At 48.3% G+C, this 18,427-nt stretch overlaps 1 protein-coding gene across 1 annotated transcript in view; it reads left to right on the top strand.

Moving 5' to 3' along the window:
- The window catches only part of LOC131819266 (BOS complex subunit NOMO1), a 55,132-nt gene extending 52,194 nt beyond the window's left edge, over window positions 1-2,938 (top strand). Inside the window, exon 31 of the mRNA XM_059154140.1 lies at window positions 2,303-2,938. Coding sequence (XP_059010123.1) covers window positions 2,303-2,434 — 132 coding nt within the window. The 3' untranslated portion in view covers window positions 2,435-2,938. The remainder of the gene's footprint in view (window positions 1-2,302) is intronic.
- Window positions 2,939-18,427: the final 15,489 nt, after the last annotated feature.

Below are 18,427 nucleotides of genomic sequence, written 5' to 3'. Positions count from 1 at the left end.
TCCATTTGCCTATGTTTTGTTTTTTCAGTTCCGCATATGAGTGAAATCATATGGTATGGGTGTTTCTTTTACTTACTTCTTTTAGCCTTCTGTTCTCTAGATCCATCCACATTGTTGCAGATGGCAGGATTTCATTCTTTTTGATGGCTGAGTAGTATTCCTGTGTGTGTGTGTGTGTGTGTGTGTGTGTGTGCGCGCGCGCGCGTGCATGTGCACACACGCAATTAACCATTCATCAGTTGATGGACACTTGGGGTGCTTATGCAATTTGGCTATTGTCGATAATGCTGCTATAGACATAGGGGTGCACACACCCCTTCAAATCAGTGTTTCTGTATCCTTTGGGTAAATACCTAGTAGTGCAATTGCTGGATTGTAGAGTAGTTTTTAACTTTCTGAGGAGCCTCCAAATTCATCTCCAGGGTGGCTGCACCAGTTTGCATTCCCACCAGTGGTGCACGAGGGCTCCCCTTTCTCCACATCCTCACCAGCATCTGTTGTTCCCTGGGTTAAATTTAGCCATTCAACTGGTGTGAGGGGATACCTCACTGTAGTTTCGATTTGTCTGTCCCTGATGATGAACGGTGTTGAGCATCTTTCTGTGTGCCTCTTAGCCATCTGGATGTCTTCTTTGGAGAAATGTCTATTCATGTCTTCTTCCCATTTCTCAACTGAAGTATTTGTTTTTTGGGTGTTGAGTTTGGTAAGTTCTTCATAGATTTTTAGATACTAATCCTCTAGCAGATACGTCATTTGCAAATATCTTCTCCCCTCCCATAGGCTGCCTTTTCGTTTTGTTGACTGTTTCCTTTCCTGTGCAGAAGCTTTTTATCCTGAGGAAGTCCCAATAGTTCATTTTTGCTTGTTTCTCCTGTCAGTGGAGACGTGTGCAGCAAGAAGTTGCTGCAGCCGAAGTCAAAGACGTTACTGCCTGTGTTCTCCTCTAGGATTCTGTTGGTTTCCTATCTCACATTTAGGTCTTTCATCCATTATGAGCTTATTTTTGTGTGTGGTGTAGGGGGGTGGTCCAGTTTTATTCTTCTGCATATAATTGTCCAATTTTCCTAACACCATTTGTTGAAGAGGCTGTCTTTTTCCCATGGGACATTTTTTCCTGCTTTGCCAAGGATTAGCTGACCATAGAATTGAGGGTCCCTTTCTGCTCTCTATTCTGTTCCATTGATCTGTGTGTCTGTTTTTGTGCTGTACTGCCTTGATGAGGACAGCTTTGTCATACGGCTTGAAGTCTGGAATTGTGACACCTCTAGCTTTTCTTTTATTTTTCAGGATTGCTTTGGCTATTTAGGGTCTTTTGTGGTTCCAAACAAATTTTAGGATTGTTTGTCCCAGCTCTGTGAGAAATGCTGGTGGTGTTTTGATAGGGTTTGCATTAAATGTGGAGATTACTTTAGGTAGTATAGACATTTTAACAATATTTGTTCTTCCAATCCATAAGCATGGGATGTTTTTCCATTTCTTTGTGTCTTCCTCAATTTCTTTCATAAGTGTTTTATAGTTTTCAGGATACAGGTCTTTTTTCTCCTTGGTTAGGTTTATTCCTAGGTATGTTAGGGTTTCTGTAAAAAACCATTGTACATTGTATTCCATTGTAAATGGAATAGATACCTTGATTTCTCTTTCTGCTACTTCATTGTTGGCATATAGAAGGGCCACGGATTTCTGTGCATTGATTTTGTTTCCTTTGACTCTACTGAATTCATGTATCTGTTCTACCAATTTTGTCATGGAGTTGCTCAGGTTTTCTACGTAGAATATCATGTCATCTGTGACTAGTGGAACTTTGACTTCTTCTTTGCCAATTTATATGCCTTTTCTTCTTTTTCTGTTGTCCAATCACTCTGGCTAAGAGTTCCAGTACTATGTTGAACAAAAGTGGTGAGAGTGGACATCCCTGTCGTGTTCCTGCCCATAGAGGAAAAGCTTTCAGTTTTTCCCTCGTGAGGACGATATCAGCTGTGGGTCTTTTATATGTGGCTTTTATGATGTTGAGGTATGGTCCCTCCAGCTCTACTTTGTTGAGGGTTTTTATCAAGAAAGGGTGCAGTACTTTGTCAAATCCCAGGCCTCCTTTCAAGGCCATTAACCTCTGGTGACATCTTCCTTAATGCTCCATGGCCCTATCTCTGCTGACCCTCCCCAATTAAAGGTCTCGGCTTTGTCTGGAACCTGGGTGGTGGCCGGACAGAGGGAGGTGCCCTGATGTGTGAGGTTCCAGTGTCCCCCTGGGCAGAAGTGTTCTCCCAGCATCCCCCTCTCTCACTCTCTCTGTCTTTCTTTCTAGCTCATTCCCTTGCTGTTGCAGCTGACAAGTCGACTGCAGGGCGTCCGAGCTCTTGGCCAGACAGCCTCTGACAACAGCGGCCCAGAAGATGCAAAGAGACAAGCCAAGAAACAGAAGACAAGGCGGACGTGAGGAGGAAGAGGGGCAGGTGCATCTCAGTCGGGACGGGCCACTGCCAAGGGGCCGCCACCTGCCTTTGGCGTCAAGTGTGCATTCGACCAAGCTCGGCTCGAGCCGTCTGCCCCACGAGACCGTGGCCCTCACTGCCTGAGCTCTGCCCTCCCCGTCCCCCGCTGTCCAGCCCCTCGGTGCAATGCAATGAATGGACCCTCCTGTCACTCTGCTGAGCACAATTTATTTTCTGAGTTGAAGATAATTTATTATTATTATTTTTTGTCAAAAACTATTTAAGCTGTGCTAGTGGTGTGAGAATGTATCCCTTAATCTTTAGCATTCAGTTTATAGGAATTCCAGTGAACTACAGGTTTTGGTCCAACTCACGAAGGACCTCTAGGATTCGCCTTGTCCTTTGACTTCTCTCTGCGTCTGCGATCCCTGCTGGAAACCGCACGGCCTGTAGCTACTACTAGGAGGGTTTGTGAGGAGGTAAAAATCAATAAAGTCCCCGTTCATGTGTGTTGTAGCGCATCTTGGGTGTATCTCTTTGGTGACACAGGCATAAAGCAGGGGTCATAAACTGTTGCCTTGAGAGGCAGGAAAGTGCTTGGCAAGGGGGAGTGACCCATGGCAGCTGTCTCTGGTTTCAGTGGTAGGAGAAAAGGGGGAGGGAAGGATTTGTGGCAACATGAGGCTTGGGCCCACCTTTTCAAAAGGTGCTGGAGCATCGGGGCTCAGCTCTCCGGTGCTCTGTCAGAAGGTACGTTCTTGTATCCGCTGTTCATGTTTTGGGTGAAACTAAAAATTTTAGTGACCAATTCAGTTTATTAAAACACACACAAACTGAACAAAATGCATCTGTGAGACAGGTGAGGCTTGAAGCCTGCGTGTTTGTGTAAGGGATCCATAGGAAATCCCAGCGTTCACTGAGCACCGTGGCTGACCGGCACTGGGGATACGAAGGTGGCGGGAGTCGGCGACACTCAGGCCCAGACCATGTCTACTTCGCTTCTCATCGTATCCCCAGGGCGTGGTGTGGGCTAGCATCTGTACGGAGTGGACCAGTGCACACAGGCACACACAGATCGGTGGGCACACGGCGCCTGCCTTCGCAGAGCACACCCATCGCCGAGTGGAAGGCCTGCCGCTCAAGGGGCAAGGGTCATGTGGTGACCTGAGGGCCTCCTGGCAGAGGAAGCGTAAGTGGCCCTGGGGGTCTGGGCCCAGAGCAGAGGTCTGAATCCCCTTGAGGGCTTACGGGGCCTTCCTGGACGTGCCGTTTAAGTCTGGTTAGGTGTCGGTCGCCGGTGCAGGTCAGCCTGGGGGTTCCCCGGTCTTGGTGGCCACCTTGGTGGTCGCCGTATTTCTAGCTGGTGGCTCCTGGCTGTTTGCCATTTCATAGCTTTGCTTTTCTTCTTCTTTAGAGAGAGAGAGAATATAAGCGCATGGAGGGGGGTAGGGACTGAATCTCAAGCTTCATGCTCAAGCGTGAAGCCTGACATGGGGCTCGATCTCCAGACCCTGAGATATGATGGGAGCGGAAATCAGGAGTCAGACACTGCCCAAGGAGCCGCCAGGCACCCCTCCTGGGCTCGCTCTTTTACTACAGGAAGTCAACTCTCCGAGATCTGGGACAGATGAGCTACATAATCCGATTCTTGGAGTGTTTTCTAACTCTTACTCCAAGTGGACACCCAGAAACATCCCTTTCAAATGTTAATGGGGCCTTTTATTGACGTGGTGTAAAGGTTAAGATTGTGGAAGATAATAGGAAATGTCACTAGGTTCCAGCCAGTTCCGGCCGCTGCCGGTAAGTGGCAGTGTTCCCCCACCATTGGTCACGGGTCACCCTGGGTGTGGCCGGCACTTCCGAAAGGGCTCTGCTCCTGGTGTGGGGAGGAAAGCGGACGCATTTCTCAGGCCACTTGAAGTGGGCTTACTCTGTTGCCTGTAATTTTCTCATTTTTGGGCAATCTCTGGACTGAATTCTTATGATTCCCCCCTGGGAGGTGGACAGGTTAATGGTGTTAGAGGATTTTGAATGGGACCGAAGGGTCCCCAAGAGATTCCCCCCCACCCTGGGAAATTTCTTAAATGTTCAAAACGGTGGGTTCTTCACTCCACTACTTGTCCATTTTTGCTTATGGAAGTGTCCATAAAACTTCACGGAGGACCCCTGAATACCTTCAGGGAAGTGTGATTCTCAGGTCCTGGCTTCCCTCGGCTCCTGTGGGTTTCCTTGTATTGAATGTTACCAAGCCACCCACGTGGATTGTTGGTGGGGGCCGGGGTCTGTGGGTGCACATGAGGACAGAGGGAGGAGGCAGTCCTGTGTTAACTCTTCAGGGTCTCCCTGTGAGGAAAGAAGATTCATGAGAATAGGCTGAGGTGAGTGATTGCTGTCCTGGGGGAAGAACACTGGCAGGAAAGTGGCCACCCTGTGCAGGGCACTGTGCTCGCTGGGCCCCCACATGCGTGGTTCATTGGAACTTCATGATGTCGTGAAGCATGCATGTTTCAGTCCCATTTGACAGAGGAGGACACTGAGACTCAAGGATCTCACAGCTACTCAGTGGCAGAGCTGGGATTTGAACCCAGGCCCAAGAGTTGTTGCCCCCTGCTACACAAAAGCAACGGTGTGGTTCCATGCTGGGTTGTCTGGGGCTCGTTCAGGGGTTTAGAGAAGAAACACCGTGTGCAGGAGAGACAAGCATACCTATGGTGAAGTCAGTAAGGGCCTGGCGACACGTAGCAATGTGTGCAACAGAGGGTTGGGTCAGGGAGGGACTGTCAGCATTGTTTCTGGGACCAAAGAACTATATGACTGGATACTTAAATCCAGTTCCTTAATAGGATTTCCCTTTCCTTAAAAGCTGGAGCATCCTGAAGGGAAGAGTTAGTCAGGATCTGGGGGAAAAAGTGGTTGCATTCTGTTGAGTCTGAGGCTGAGCATTCATGATGGGTGCGAACCCTGTCTTAGCCACCTGCATTTCCAGCCCCCAGCATGTGGTAGGCATTTGGAATAGGTACCAGCCTCAAGAGGGGACCCAGGGACCCTATGTGGTCCCTTTCTATGCTGGATTGGGGCTGGCCTGGTGTGGTTGATGGAATGAGACAGAAATAGGTGGTGATATGTGACTTCTCAGGTTTGGTCAGGAAAGGCATCATACTTCCCACTTTGGCTCTGGGTGCAGCCAGCCTGCTTCCCTGGTGTGGGGTCCTCATGCAGTCCTATGGGTAGTAGCCCATCCTGCCTCCCAGCCACCCATGTGGGGCACCTTGGAAGTGACCCTCCAGCCTTAGTCAAGCCTTTGGATGGTGCAGCCCCAGGCGACATCTGACTGCGGCCCCGTCAGAGACCCCAGATGAAGTGCTGCCCAGCCGAGCTCCTCCCAAATCCTGACCCACAGAATTTGTGAGTACCGTACTCAATCGTATTAGGCCTCTTAGTTTTGGGGTAACTTGTTCTCCACTGTTCCATAACCAGAACTGTTCCACAGATGGTCAGTGTCTGAGAGACTCCCAGCAAGCTGATATATTTCTGCTTGTATGTTAGTCTAAGCTCTCTGGGTTTCAAGTAATAGAAGCCCAACTCCAACTAGCTTAAGCAACATGGGCCATGTCATTGATCATAAAATTGAGAAATCTGGGCTTTAGGCATGGCTGGATCCAGGGTCTGTCTGAGTCTCCCAGCTCTGCTTCCCTTTCTGTGTTGACCTTGCTCTTTGCTCCATCAAGGCTCTATAGGCAGGACTCGTAATGGGCTCTGCGAGACCACTTTGTAGAAGCTGACAGACATTAAAACCAGGCCCCAGGCCATTTGCTCCGTCACTGCTGTCCCCGAGGGAGAGGCAGGGGCAGTGGTTAGGCACACAGGACAACAGTTGACTATGGGTGGAGTCTGGGAAACTGGCCTTTGCTTTTGCCAATTCTGCTAGTCGTGCATCTATGGAACACGATCACCCAGCAGTGTCAGGCCTTCTGTCATCCCAGTTTGTAGGCCCGACAGAAAGGGAACTTCACCTTGAGGCAACATGTGTCAGTCCTGGGGAATGGGGCAAACTGGGGAATTGCTGGGGCCTGGCAGACCCGAGCCATGCCTGCATCGTGCTGTTGGTAGTCGCCATGACCAGGATGCTATGCTTCCCAGAGAAGTAGGCGGTATTGTGGGAGCAAAACCAAGAGAAATCAGCTTCACTTTTTTTAAGACTAGATGACAAAGCCTGGTTGAAGTCACCCACGATTTTGAGCTTTATCTCAGGAAAATGACCAAGACCTTACCATGACATAGAGGAGGGAGAAATTAATCCAACCATAGACCTACTGTGTGCTAGGCCAGGAGGCTCCTTTCCAACCTTGGAACTTGGTGGTGTGCGAGAAGGTAGGATGTGAGCTGTTCCTCCCCGCTTCTCAGTGGGAGAAGGTGTTTCTGCTTCATGATACAGTAGTGGAGTCATGGTTAAATCATGAACATTTTTAACGGCACTCCTGCTGTAATTGACACGTGGGGTCATTTAAGATGCCACCTGTTTTCATATCCTTTTGGATGAATAAATTTTTTTTCACTCTTCCACTGTGTCGATGAAAACAGTAGCCTCACTTGCATTTGCTTTTTGGAATTTGAAGATTTTGTAAAACAGGTGAATGCATTAGAACAAGTGGTCCCCAGATCTGTGCAGAATCCAAACCCCCAGAGACTGATGGCCAGCCCTTCCTGTCTAGTCTCTGCAGGGGAGCCACTGACAAGGAGAAGGAGGCCCATAGCTCCTGCATTTTCACCCTGTGATGACTCTCTGAGCTGAGAGCAAGAGGTGGCCAGCAGCTGCTGAGTGGTCAAAGTTGGGATGGGCCTTTCTTGCCTCCTTTTCCTGGGCTGGGGTGGGCAGGAATAGAACATTTTGCTGCCGACTAAAAATGCTTCTTTCCTTGTACACTTACAAGAATGCCTCCCCTGAGTGATGACTGATACTCAAGTATAGTGGCAAAGATCTATTCACATATAAAGAAGAGCTCTAAGACTTGGATTGGTTGACTACATGGGTCTGTAAACTATAGCCCTGGGGCCAAATCTGGTTGGCCACCTGTGTTTGTAGCTAAAGCATCATGGGAACACAGTCATCCCTGTTCATGTACAGATTGTCCCTGGCTATGGTGGCAGAAGTGAGTAGTTGTGGCAAAGACTGTATGGCCTATAAAGCCTGAAATACTATCTGGCCCTGTCTAGGAAAGGTTTGTTGACCTCTAGTCTAGTGGGTGCTTTGCAAAGTTTGATCTTTAGGGGGAGTCGTTTATTTGTTTAGCATGTATTTACTGAGCATTTAGCCTGTGCCTGGCACTGCTCTGTGTACTGGGGATTTAGGGGTGAGAAAGAGCAACCAGGCCTCAACTCCCCTGAAGCAGAATGCTGATGTAAATGAAACTTCTTGGATAATGATAATTGTTATTAAAGTGGAACAGATGATGTGGTAGAGGGTGACTGGTATCAGGGAAGGTCACTGTGAGGAGGTGAGCTCGAAGCTTAGTCCTGATGAAGAGAAGGAATGGGTATGCCATGATCTGCAGGAGGAGTGGCTCAGGGGGAGGGGTCCGTAACTGCAAAGGCCCTGAAGGGGAAATGAGCTTCATCAGTTGGAGGAACAGCCAAGAGGTCATGCCCTGGGATAGTGTAATCTTCAGAGGATGGGCAGGAGGAAGGAACTGCCAAAGAAACCAAGAGGAAGTGGCCCCTGAGGTGGGGGGAGTGGTTGGTGTCCTATCCACTCAGTGACAAATGAATGAGTCCTCATTAGTAATAATACTGGCCGTGATCAGTCCACATGGATTTGTACAGAGACCATGTCAGCAACTCAGGCCTGTCTTCTCTTTAGAATGAGCCATATGAAACCACCCATCTTATAGGTCAAAAATGGTTGACTAGCCAACCCATCATACATGTATACTGAAATTAAAGAAATAAATGGATGGTGGATGGCGGGAGGTAGTTTTCTCACTATTGGAACAGATGGTGACAGATAGGCTACAAAGAGATAGCTAGAATGATCCATGTGGGAATGGAGTTGGAGACACAGGATGAACTCCTGTTGCACGTAGAAGTATTTATACGTATGTGCATACATATATGTTAGTTCCCTGCTCTTTCAGCTGAGGGGAGGCTAGAAGGAATGACATCCCAGTAGTAACCAACACCTAGTCCTAGATCTTCATTCTCTAATAAACACCACTCTCCAATAAAAGGAATGAGGGTTCCTTGGGAAATGTCTAATTCTAGGCCGGCGGTAGGAAATATATAAGATGAGCCAGGAGCATCTTGTAGGGTTAGAAAGTAGGCGCTTTCTGACTTTTTGTGCTTTCCTTTAGCATAAAAGGAAGTGCTAAACAAACCAAAACAAAACGCCGCCTTGATGGGGGTATCCCCCCAGAGACACAAGAGCCAACTGAATAAGCTCCCAGTGGTCAAAGCTGGAACAGTCTGAACAACAAGATAAAGTAGCATTGGATTATAATCCAAAGTATCAAAGAAGAACCTGTGATTCCGTATTGATATAAATAAATGATTGAAGAAGTAAATAAGTGGCGGAGAAGAGACAAATCTGTCTTGTAATAGAATTCCGAGTTTACATAACTTTATGTATTCATGTTTTACGTATTTATGTACGTCCTCCGGGAGGTGGAGGATAACCCCCACTCCTCAAGTGTTGACTTCTCATAATGGCTTCCTTTCAAAGGGGACTATGTGAAAAAGGGGGACAAAGAATAACTTTGTAGTGAAGAAAACTGACACAACCTCAGCCACGTAGTCAAGGTCAAGGTCAAAAGCAGTAAGTCATCTTGAGAGTGTATACCCTTGATATGAAGTAATGTCAAGGGGACTTCCTTTGGGATCTTTCTCCTCAAAACACACAAGTCTCATCTAATGAGAAAAATGTCAGACACATGCCAATCAAGAGACATTCTAACAAAACACCTGGCCAGTGTTCCCCAAAAGTATCAAGGTCATCAGCGTGGTATCCTGGCATAGAAAAGAAAAGGATATTAGATAAAAACTAAGAAAGTCTGAATTAATATGGACTTTAGTTAATAATAATAATGCATTAACATGTGGGGCACATGGGAATTCTGTGTACTATCTTCACCATTTTCCTGAAACCATCGTAAAGTGAAAAGTTTAAACATCCATTAAAAAAAAACTTGAGCTCTCAGCCTTCACTCCATCTTCTTGGAAACCTCCACACCATGAGAGCCAAGTGGAGAAAGAAGCAAATGCACAGGCCAAATTGAAAAAGAAGAAAGAGGAGGCGGAGGTCCAAAAAAAGTGCTAGCTTATGCTACAGAAGAGGAAATAAGGAAAGCCAGGGGCAGGGATACTGGTGCAAATTGTTGGACTGCATGTTTACTTTCTAGAACTTGATTCAGTGGATCAACAATATCCATCTCCATCTGAAGGCAATGACCACCATAGACTCCATGCCCAGTGTGGAGCCCAATGAAGGGCTTGACCCTGAGGTCAAGACCTGAACTGAGATCAAGAGTCAGACGCTTAACTGACTGAGCCATCCAGGCGCCCTGCAATGATCACCTTTGACACACCTACCTTGGCTCATACCAAAACAGTCCCTTTTGGTCCTTTGCCTTGGACCTGTGACTTTTGAGACTAAATTATGTTTCATTTGTGGCTGAATGTAACACATGTAGAATAAGTCATCTCTTCCACCATCTTAGATGAAGAAAAAAAAAGGTTGAACACCAGTAGTGTCATATGCTCAAGCTAGTACTTGTGTTACCTGCTTTAGTTTGTGAGCCTGGATTTATATCATGCCATCTAAGCTTTGTCACCTGACCCTCCCATTGCCAATGGCCTTGAGGTAAGAGACAAAAAACCCAAGTCAGGAAATGGCCCAGCATGCCAACTGCACGCACTGGTGTGCCCGAAAATGCCAAGGAGAAGATAGGCAGTGGTCAGCAAGCTATAGCCTGAGGGTCAAATCCATTTGACCACCCTTCTGTCAATAAAGTTTTATTGGAACGCAGCCATGGTCATTCACTTCTGTATTGTCTGTGGATACTTCTGAGTGACAACTGCACAACTGAGTCATTGCAACAAAGATGGCCCACCAAATATTTACTATCTATCTGGTCCTGCAGGGGGACCCAGGTTCTGTCATCATCCCTAAGCAGGAAGGGTGAGGAATCCCCAACTCGGGACAAGTCAGTCTTTTAACAACTGAGCACACAGCTGGGCAAAGCCTGAGGTTCTTTGGGACTGCAATGGATCATTAATATTGAATGTTTACAACCTACTTGCTCCAGATGATTCAATTTAATTTCTCCTGTCTGTCGTAACAGAGCTCCCACGTGCAGGGGTCGTGACTGTATGTCTTCATCAGCTTTCTGAGGCTTTGGAGCATATTGATTCTGCGAAATGTACATTTCTCTGAAAAGAACGCCTCTTGACATGACAGGAGATCACACATTGCTTGTTTCCTGTCCCTTCCATTCCCCTCCGAACATAATAAAATCATGATCCCAGCATCACTGAGGGACCCTCACGTCTCTTGGAAGCAGGGCTCTTTTTGCTAGCTTTCTTTTTAAATCTCCTTCAAGCCAGTGAGGCGGGGTAGAAATTTTTACTGGTTTTGGAGCCAGCCAGATGCAAGTGCAAGTCCTGTATCTGTTATTTCCTGGGCTGTTTGATTTTGGCTGAGTTGCCTCCTGTCCCCGGGTCTTAGGCTGTGCTGTAGTAAAACGGGGATGATGGTTGCAGTGCAGGGAGCTTCTGAGGATTTGGTCAAGTGACGCTGCCAGAGCAACCGTGATGGGGCTTGCTGCCTGGAATCATCCCTTTGCAGAGGGCTGACGTTCGGCTGGTATCCACTGGTGTAGCTGTGGCCGTGTTTTCCATCCAGCCATTGGGGTTGATTGGTCCATGCCCATGCCATGACAGATGTTCAATATTTGAGAAGTCATCCCTGGGTAGAGGCAAATTCTCCTCTTCTTTTCACAGCATCAGACAATTTCACTGGTCTACATGAGCGCAGACACCAGTTGGAGCCCTACCCAGCTCCCATTTACCTGGCCACTTTTCCCTTCCTGCTGTGAGTGCCGGCTGCTATGAGCTCACAGCTGTCCCCTGCTCCAGAGAACAGCCCTCTCCAGATGGGGACCACCTCACCCCAGAGGGATTGCCATGCTCCAGGGACTAACTGGTACAGCATTAGGGGTTGCTGCCCCCTGCCTCATGGAAGCACAGTCTGGGATCAAGGGCTCCTAACGGAATCATACCAAGGCTAGGCCATACGGAGCACATTTTCTCTTGGTTCCGTCCCCTTCTTTTTCTTGGGCTCTTCACATCCCTTCTTTTGAAAGCCCTCCCTTAAAAACCCACATCTGCCCAAGTCCATTTGCACCTCTGCTTCTAGGAGATCTGGCTCAAGACCATCAGTGTCTTGTGGTTACAGACCTAGATCTTTCTGGCTCAAGAATGGTCCATCCCTGGGGGTCTTAGTGAGGAAGGGTCTGAGGGGTCATCTGCATGGAGCTGGTTTGGTGGGGTCTGCAGAGAGGCAGGGACCCTGTGGGAGATGTGACTCAAGGGTTTTGTCAAATATCTTTGTCCCTTGACACATGCAAAAAAAAAGTCTGGGATCAGACTCCAGGGCTCCCTGCACACCATGCCATGGTCCTATTGTCTGTTGTGCTATCAGAAGGCACTGAGTTTGGAAGGTGTGTTTCTGTATGTGTGACATATGAGCTCAACTGCTTGTGTGTCCATGCATTTATGTGTGGGGCTGTGTGTGTGTGTGTGTACGCCCACGTGAGTCCCACTTCTGGCCTGGTGCATCTGCCTGAGCTGACCCAGTCTGCTCTAGGACCCTCAGGTGGAGGCTGGCTGGCAAACGAGGAGGGCACTGGGATGCCTTGTTCATCGGGACTCTTGACCGTCCCCACCATATTGGGCCTCTTGGCCTCTTGGGCACCACTTGGCCTCTGCTGGCTTTGAGGGCCTGCCAGGGATGCCATCTGGTCTGGAAAACGTTCTCAGCCTGGGCACAGCCCACTGACCACTACCTGCTGGTCTGTGACTTTTCCATCCAGGAAAACAGCACAGCCTGCTCTGAGTGAGCACTAGGAGGGGACCACATCTTGGGACAGGCTGCTTTGGGGTCACTCTGTTTTCTGGACCTGGGGCTGCCACTAATGTGCAAAAGAGATTGGATCAGTTACTGGCCACCGGCCCCATCCTAAGCCTGACTCGGGGAGAGCTAGCCTCTCTCTGGGTTTGCCCAGTCTGGACCACCTCAGCCCAGGGGACGGGTTGGGGGAAGGCATGAATGTTTGGAGTGGTGTGGTATTAATCAGCACTCATGTTTGCAAGCATTAGAGACCCAGCTCAACCTAGTTTAGGCAAATGTCTCCAAAATCCAAGGAAGGGCAGGATGTAGCTGTGCTTCCGGATGGAACCCTTGGAACCTACAACAGCGCCTTCACTATCTTAGGCACAGGACTAAGGAGTTTACCATCCTTCCCTCCTTTGATTCTCACACTGATGAGGGAACTGAGTTTCAGAGCAGGTAGGTGACCCCGCAAGAGCACACAAATTATCCAAAGTGGCGTCACTGACCCCAAAGCCAGAGTCATTAGCTATAAAGCATTGTTAGTTAGGGTTGGCTAACTTGCTGTAACAAACAGACCCCAAACCGAATGGCACACGCACAACAGAAGTTTATTTCTGATGTGTGTTACAGTTCAGGATGGTCCCAGGTGAACAGGGAGGGCTTGGTTTGTGTTACACACGTTGTTTGGGGCAGAAGCACAGAGCCTATGTGCCATCTCCGACATGTGGCTTCTCAGGCCACCCTAGAATTTTATAGACCAGAACAGGAAGTGGTACATCGGTTCCATTCCCGTCCCACTGACTTGAGCTCAGCTCCCTGGGTGCAAGGGCTGCTGGGAAATCTAAAGAGCTGCGTGCCCGCAAGAAAGGGAAGGACCAGCGCTGATGGGCGGCCTGCAGTCTCTGCCGCACATAGTAAGTATTACCATAATTTCTTGCTCTCTTCTAGTCCTTGTTCATAAGTAGTTTTTGTACTCAGAGCCATAACATATATTCTAGTTTTATTTCTTTCATTTATCATAATCCCTTTTCCGTGTGGCTGCACCGAGTTTCCTAATGATGATGGTTATGGGCTGTGTACGCCGATGGTTGGACAGTTAACTTGTTCCAGGTTTTTTTTCAGATAATAAAACAGTAAACACCTTTATGCAAAAAACCTTTGGTACTGTTGAATTATTTCTTTAAATTCTCAGGAGTGGGAATACCAAGTTGAATGAGTGAGCCTTTTTATGGCTTTTGATGCTGATTACCTTATTGCTTTCCAAAGGGCTCATGGCCATCTATGATGATACTCGTGGTATTGCCAGCATTGGGGGCAATAGGTTTTTTATCTCATTTAGTTGTTGTGAAATGGTTCTTCAGTTTATTATGATAATCTTTCCCAGGTCTCAACTATCGGGTAGGAAGTGTTTGTGTGTGTGCTATACTTTAAACCCTTTGTTTTGTCTTTGGGAGTGACAAGGCCATTTAAACGGTGAACAAAAACTTAGGGAGTACTTGTAATGTGCCAGGCAGTTGTCTACGCCCTGGGCATATGGTGAATAATAAAAAAAGACAAAGACCTCACCCTTGTGGAGCTTTATATTCTAGTGGGAAGGTCGACATTGGTCAAGTAATACACAGATAAATGAAACCACTTCTGTTAGTGAGACGTGCCAGGAGGAAAACAGGACTGGGTGATGGGATGATGACTGGGTCTATTCTAGATTGGGGCTGGTATTAGAGAAGGCCTTTCTGAGAAGGTGGCATTCAACCTGAGCCCTGTGTGATGAGAAGGAGCCAGCCATCTAAAGAGCAGAGGGAAGAACTTTCCAGACTGAGAGGACAGCACATCCAGCGGCCCCAAGGGAGGAATAAGAAGGGGGAGGTGGTCAAGAAATAGCAGTTAGGACAGCCTGATGGGCACGACTGGGGAGAGACAAGACCAGTGACCTCAACAGGAAGGAGGTCACCTATGAGTCTGCAGATGGGATAGAGACCTGAGATTTGTCCAGTGGCCCCTGGAAACCGCTGAAGGATCATGAGTGGGGGAGGAAAATGATCTGATTGCCATTTCAGAAGGATGACTTTGGGAAGAAAGGACTGCAGGGCAGAGATTAGAAAACTTTTCCTACCAAAGGCCAGGACACATACACTCTAGGCCTCATGGCCCACGTCTGGTCTCTCTGGAAACTACTCAGCTCTGCCATTGTGGTGGGAAGACAGACCTGGATGGCACATATATGAACGGATATGGTTTCGTTCCAAAACAAAAATGTATTTACAAACACTGGTGGCTGGCCAGATTTGACCCAAGGGCCATCACTGGCTGATCTCTGATGCAGGGGATTAAGAGCCCAGGCAGGGAGACTAGCCAGGAGGTCACTGGATTAAACCAGAGGAGACATGATGGCAGCTTGGACCAGTGTGGTGGACATGGAAATGCAGAGAAGCAGATGGACACAGGATGAGCTGTGGAGGTTAAGTTGACATGAGTTGACATGGCCCTGCTTGGGGGACCCTTCTGTTCTTCATAGATAACTCTGGAGAAAGGTCAGGGAAGTATGGCAAGTTTTAACATTACAGTCTTCAGAGGGGGGGGGTGCTAATCAGGTGCTTGAAATGTGGTCACTCCAACCCCGAACCCCAATAACTTGTCTGAGTCAAGCTAAGGGGTGATGAGGCCAGGATGTGATCTTAGTCACAAGCCACAATGCTCTACCAGCTCCTGGCTGTGGTGAGAACTCTCACCCTGCCTGATCTGTCCCTGATGCTTGGAGCTTTCTCCAGGCTGTCTGCCAGCAGGGGTGCTGCCTCTGTATGACTTGGGGGCCACACAGCCTTAAACCCCACTGCTTCCTGGTGGTGCTTCCTGGTGAGCCTCAGTTTCCTTAACTGCAAACCAGGGTCAGCCGAGAGTCCCACCTCTGGTGTTGTCGGGAGGACTGGGTGAGCATCCAGCCCTGGAGCTCACTCACAAAAGGGCAGGTGGCCTTGGATACTCAAAAGTTTTCTGTTGCTGTTCCCTTCAAAGATGTCACTCCTCCCAAGCCCGCAGATTCACCTTGCTGTTTTATACTTTTAAAGGGGCTTTCTGTGACTTTTGAACATCTCTGTTCCGTCTGATCCATTGGCTGTCCGTTTTTCCTGTTAACTCGGTTGCTTTATTTCCCAGTCTTGGTTGAGGGTGGAATCGTCTTCCTCCTTCCCGAGGGTTCGAGTGGTCCCAGAGCAGAGCCTGGTCTTTTGTTCAACACAGCATGCCTGTCCCGCAGCACACTGCCAGGTGCACAGGGGCTGAATGTGAGATCCTCCATTCACTGCGAACTCCCCGAGGAAAGCCCCCATGAGCTCAGTGACCATTGTATTCTCTCCCCCTTCCAGTGCCTAGTCCTGTGCCTGGTGCCCAGTAGGGGCTGAGTGAATGTCTGCGGAAGTGTTTGAACCACATTCACATTAATACTTAGGAGACGCTTGTTTGCCTGCAGCTTGGGATTTTTGCTTTTTCTTTTCTGTGCCCTGTGGCATTGGGGCATGGTGTGGGCTAGGGCTCCAAAGCTCCCCGAGGTAGCTGGCCAGTGAGGCTCCCGGCCCCTGCTCCAGTCAGTGCTGTCGAGGTGCAGGGGGAATGCTACATCAGCACCACCTGGGAGCCAAAGAGAAATGCAGATTCTCAGGACCTGCCCTGGACCTACTGAGTGGGGCTCTCTGGGGGAGAGGCCCAGGAAGCTTTCTGGTGATTCTCATGCACAGGCACGTTAGAGCACTGCCTTCATTTCTCAGCCTGGGGGAAGTCACAGAGCCCTGCCGGAGAGAGAACCCTGTGCGTTGATGCTTCATTGGTCTGATCCAGGCCACCATTTATCATGTAATAGTCTCCCTTTTGGTGAGTGGCTGTGACAAAAGGAGCCGTTGCTTAAGTTGGTCAGGGACCAGGCACTTCATCTGCTGGATGTGTCCGATCCAGCGGCTTGCTCATTCTTCAAGTGCTTTCCTCCAACACAGTCCATCCATTGGCTTGGACACAGTGCAATGACTTTGCCTTAACAGGCAGTTGCCTGCCTGAATCCCTCGTGAGAAGGTCTGGTGGTGTGGGACTCTTTGTAGCTGGTCCTTTGTGGAGGAGTGGTGAGCTCCCCGTCACAGGAGATGTGCAAAGAGATGCTGGATGGTCACTGAGATGGGATACTATCAGGAAGAGCCTAGCATTCAATCTGGGGTCAGAAAGTCCCTCTCTGTATTTATATAATTATAAAAATAATACATAAATATATTATTATAAATAAGATATATTATTATAAATAAGATATATTATTATAAATAAGATATATTATATTATATTATATATAAATGTAATATAAAAAGCACCAGCTTTTCCTTTCCCTTCCCCAGTGCTTGTTCATCACCACCATCTATGTCCAGCCTCAGGCTAAAAGGGAATAAGGATTCCACTATGGGAAAGACCACGGATTTGGGGTCATACCCTACTGTATTGAAGGATCTCCAGTGTCCTCTCAGTAGCTGCGGGACTCAGGCATGTGTAGCAGGCACCCCTCTTGCCCTACCCACATCCCTCTGGCTTCTCCGTGTGCTGGATTAGATGAGCACCGGCTCCCAAGAGTCAACTGGCAAATTTTTAGGAATTTTGCAAACATTTTCAGGAACACTGCAAGCCAACGGACATCACTTTGGTAGTTCAAAATTGGACATCCTGGGAATATTTATACCAGAGGAATCAGCAAACATAAATCTGGACTCTTTCTCCTCCCATCTGGAGAAGCAGGTTTTTTTTTGTTTGTTTGTTTTGTTTTGTTTTGTTTTGTTTAATTTCATTCATTTATTTCAGACAGAGAGCAAGAGAGAGAGCATGAGTGTTTGTTGGGGGAGGGACAGAGGAAGGAAGGATTCTCACTGAGCCAGGGAGCCTGATATGAGGCTTGATTCCAGGATCCTGGGGATATGACCAAGCCGAAGGCAGACACCAAACCAACTGAACCACCCTGGCACCCTGGGAGAAAACACTGACCACCCTACTCCTGCTAGTGCCTTGGTCCATCAGTAAGGTCAACTTCCAGGGGCTGGTGTATCTCTTCTCCTTGTCTGAGGGCTTTCTCCAAAGCCCTGGAATGCAACTCTGTCCTTGCAGTGGGCAGGCTGGCAGCATCTGGGAATTACTGTTCCGGAAAGCATCCCCCAGCCTATGACTGACAGGTGGGTATGTACCTGGCTCCCTTGCCTCATGGCTGGGGGTCTCTGAGATACGTGTCTCTCACTGACATATGATGTTTCTCAACAGGACAAAGCTGCAGAGCCCCCACCCGGAGATGTTTCGAGAATAGGCTGTGGTTGGCTGCCTCTCTTCCCTAGGTCGCATCCCGACTTCTCCACAGGTATCTTCTGCACCTCCCTAATCGACTACTTGTACTCAAATCCTTGCCTCATGTCTGTTTCTGGGGAATCCCCAACTAAGGCTGCATATGACTTAACGTCTCTGGGCTTTGGTTACCTAAGCTAGACATGGGGCTTTAATAACTGACTCACAGGCAGGAGTGATGGTTAACTCGGCATGGGGGAGGTGTGAAGCTGACCCTAAAAATTGGTCTACTTTGAAGTGCCTAGAACAGTGCCTGGAGTGTGCTCAGGAAACACGATTGGCAGTGCCTGGTACCTAGTGAGCACTCAGCAAGGGGTCTGTTAACATCCCCTGTGTCTCACCGGACTGGTTGTATCTCCTTCCGTTACATGTGACCAAACCTACCCAAAGCATGTCGAAGTAAAGCTAGGTTGAAGTGGCTTACGGAACGGAAGGAATTGTTGCATGCACCAGAGACTAGGGACTCAGTGACACCAAGAGGCTTTGTATGTCTGTCCATCTGACCTCTGTTGGTGTTAACATCTCTTGGTGACTTGGGTGTATT

This window comes from Mustela lutreola, chromosome 17, assembly GCF_030435805.1.
Source record: "Mustela lutreola isolate mMusLut2 chromosome 17, mMusLut2.pri, whole genome shotgun sequence".
Taxonomy (NCBI): Eukaryota; Metazoa; Chordata; class Mammalia; order Carnivora; family Mustelidae; genus Mustela; species Mustela lutreola.
This window is presented reverse-complemented; position numbering and strand designations above follow the sequence as displayed.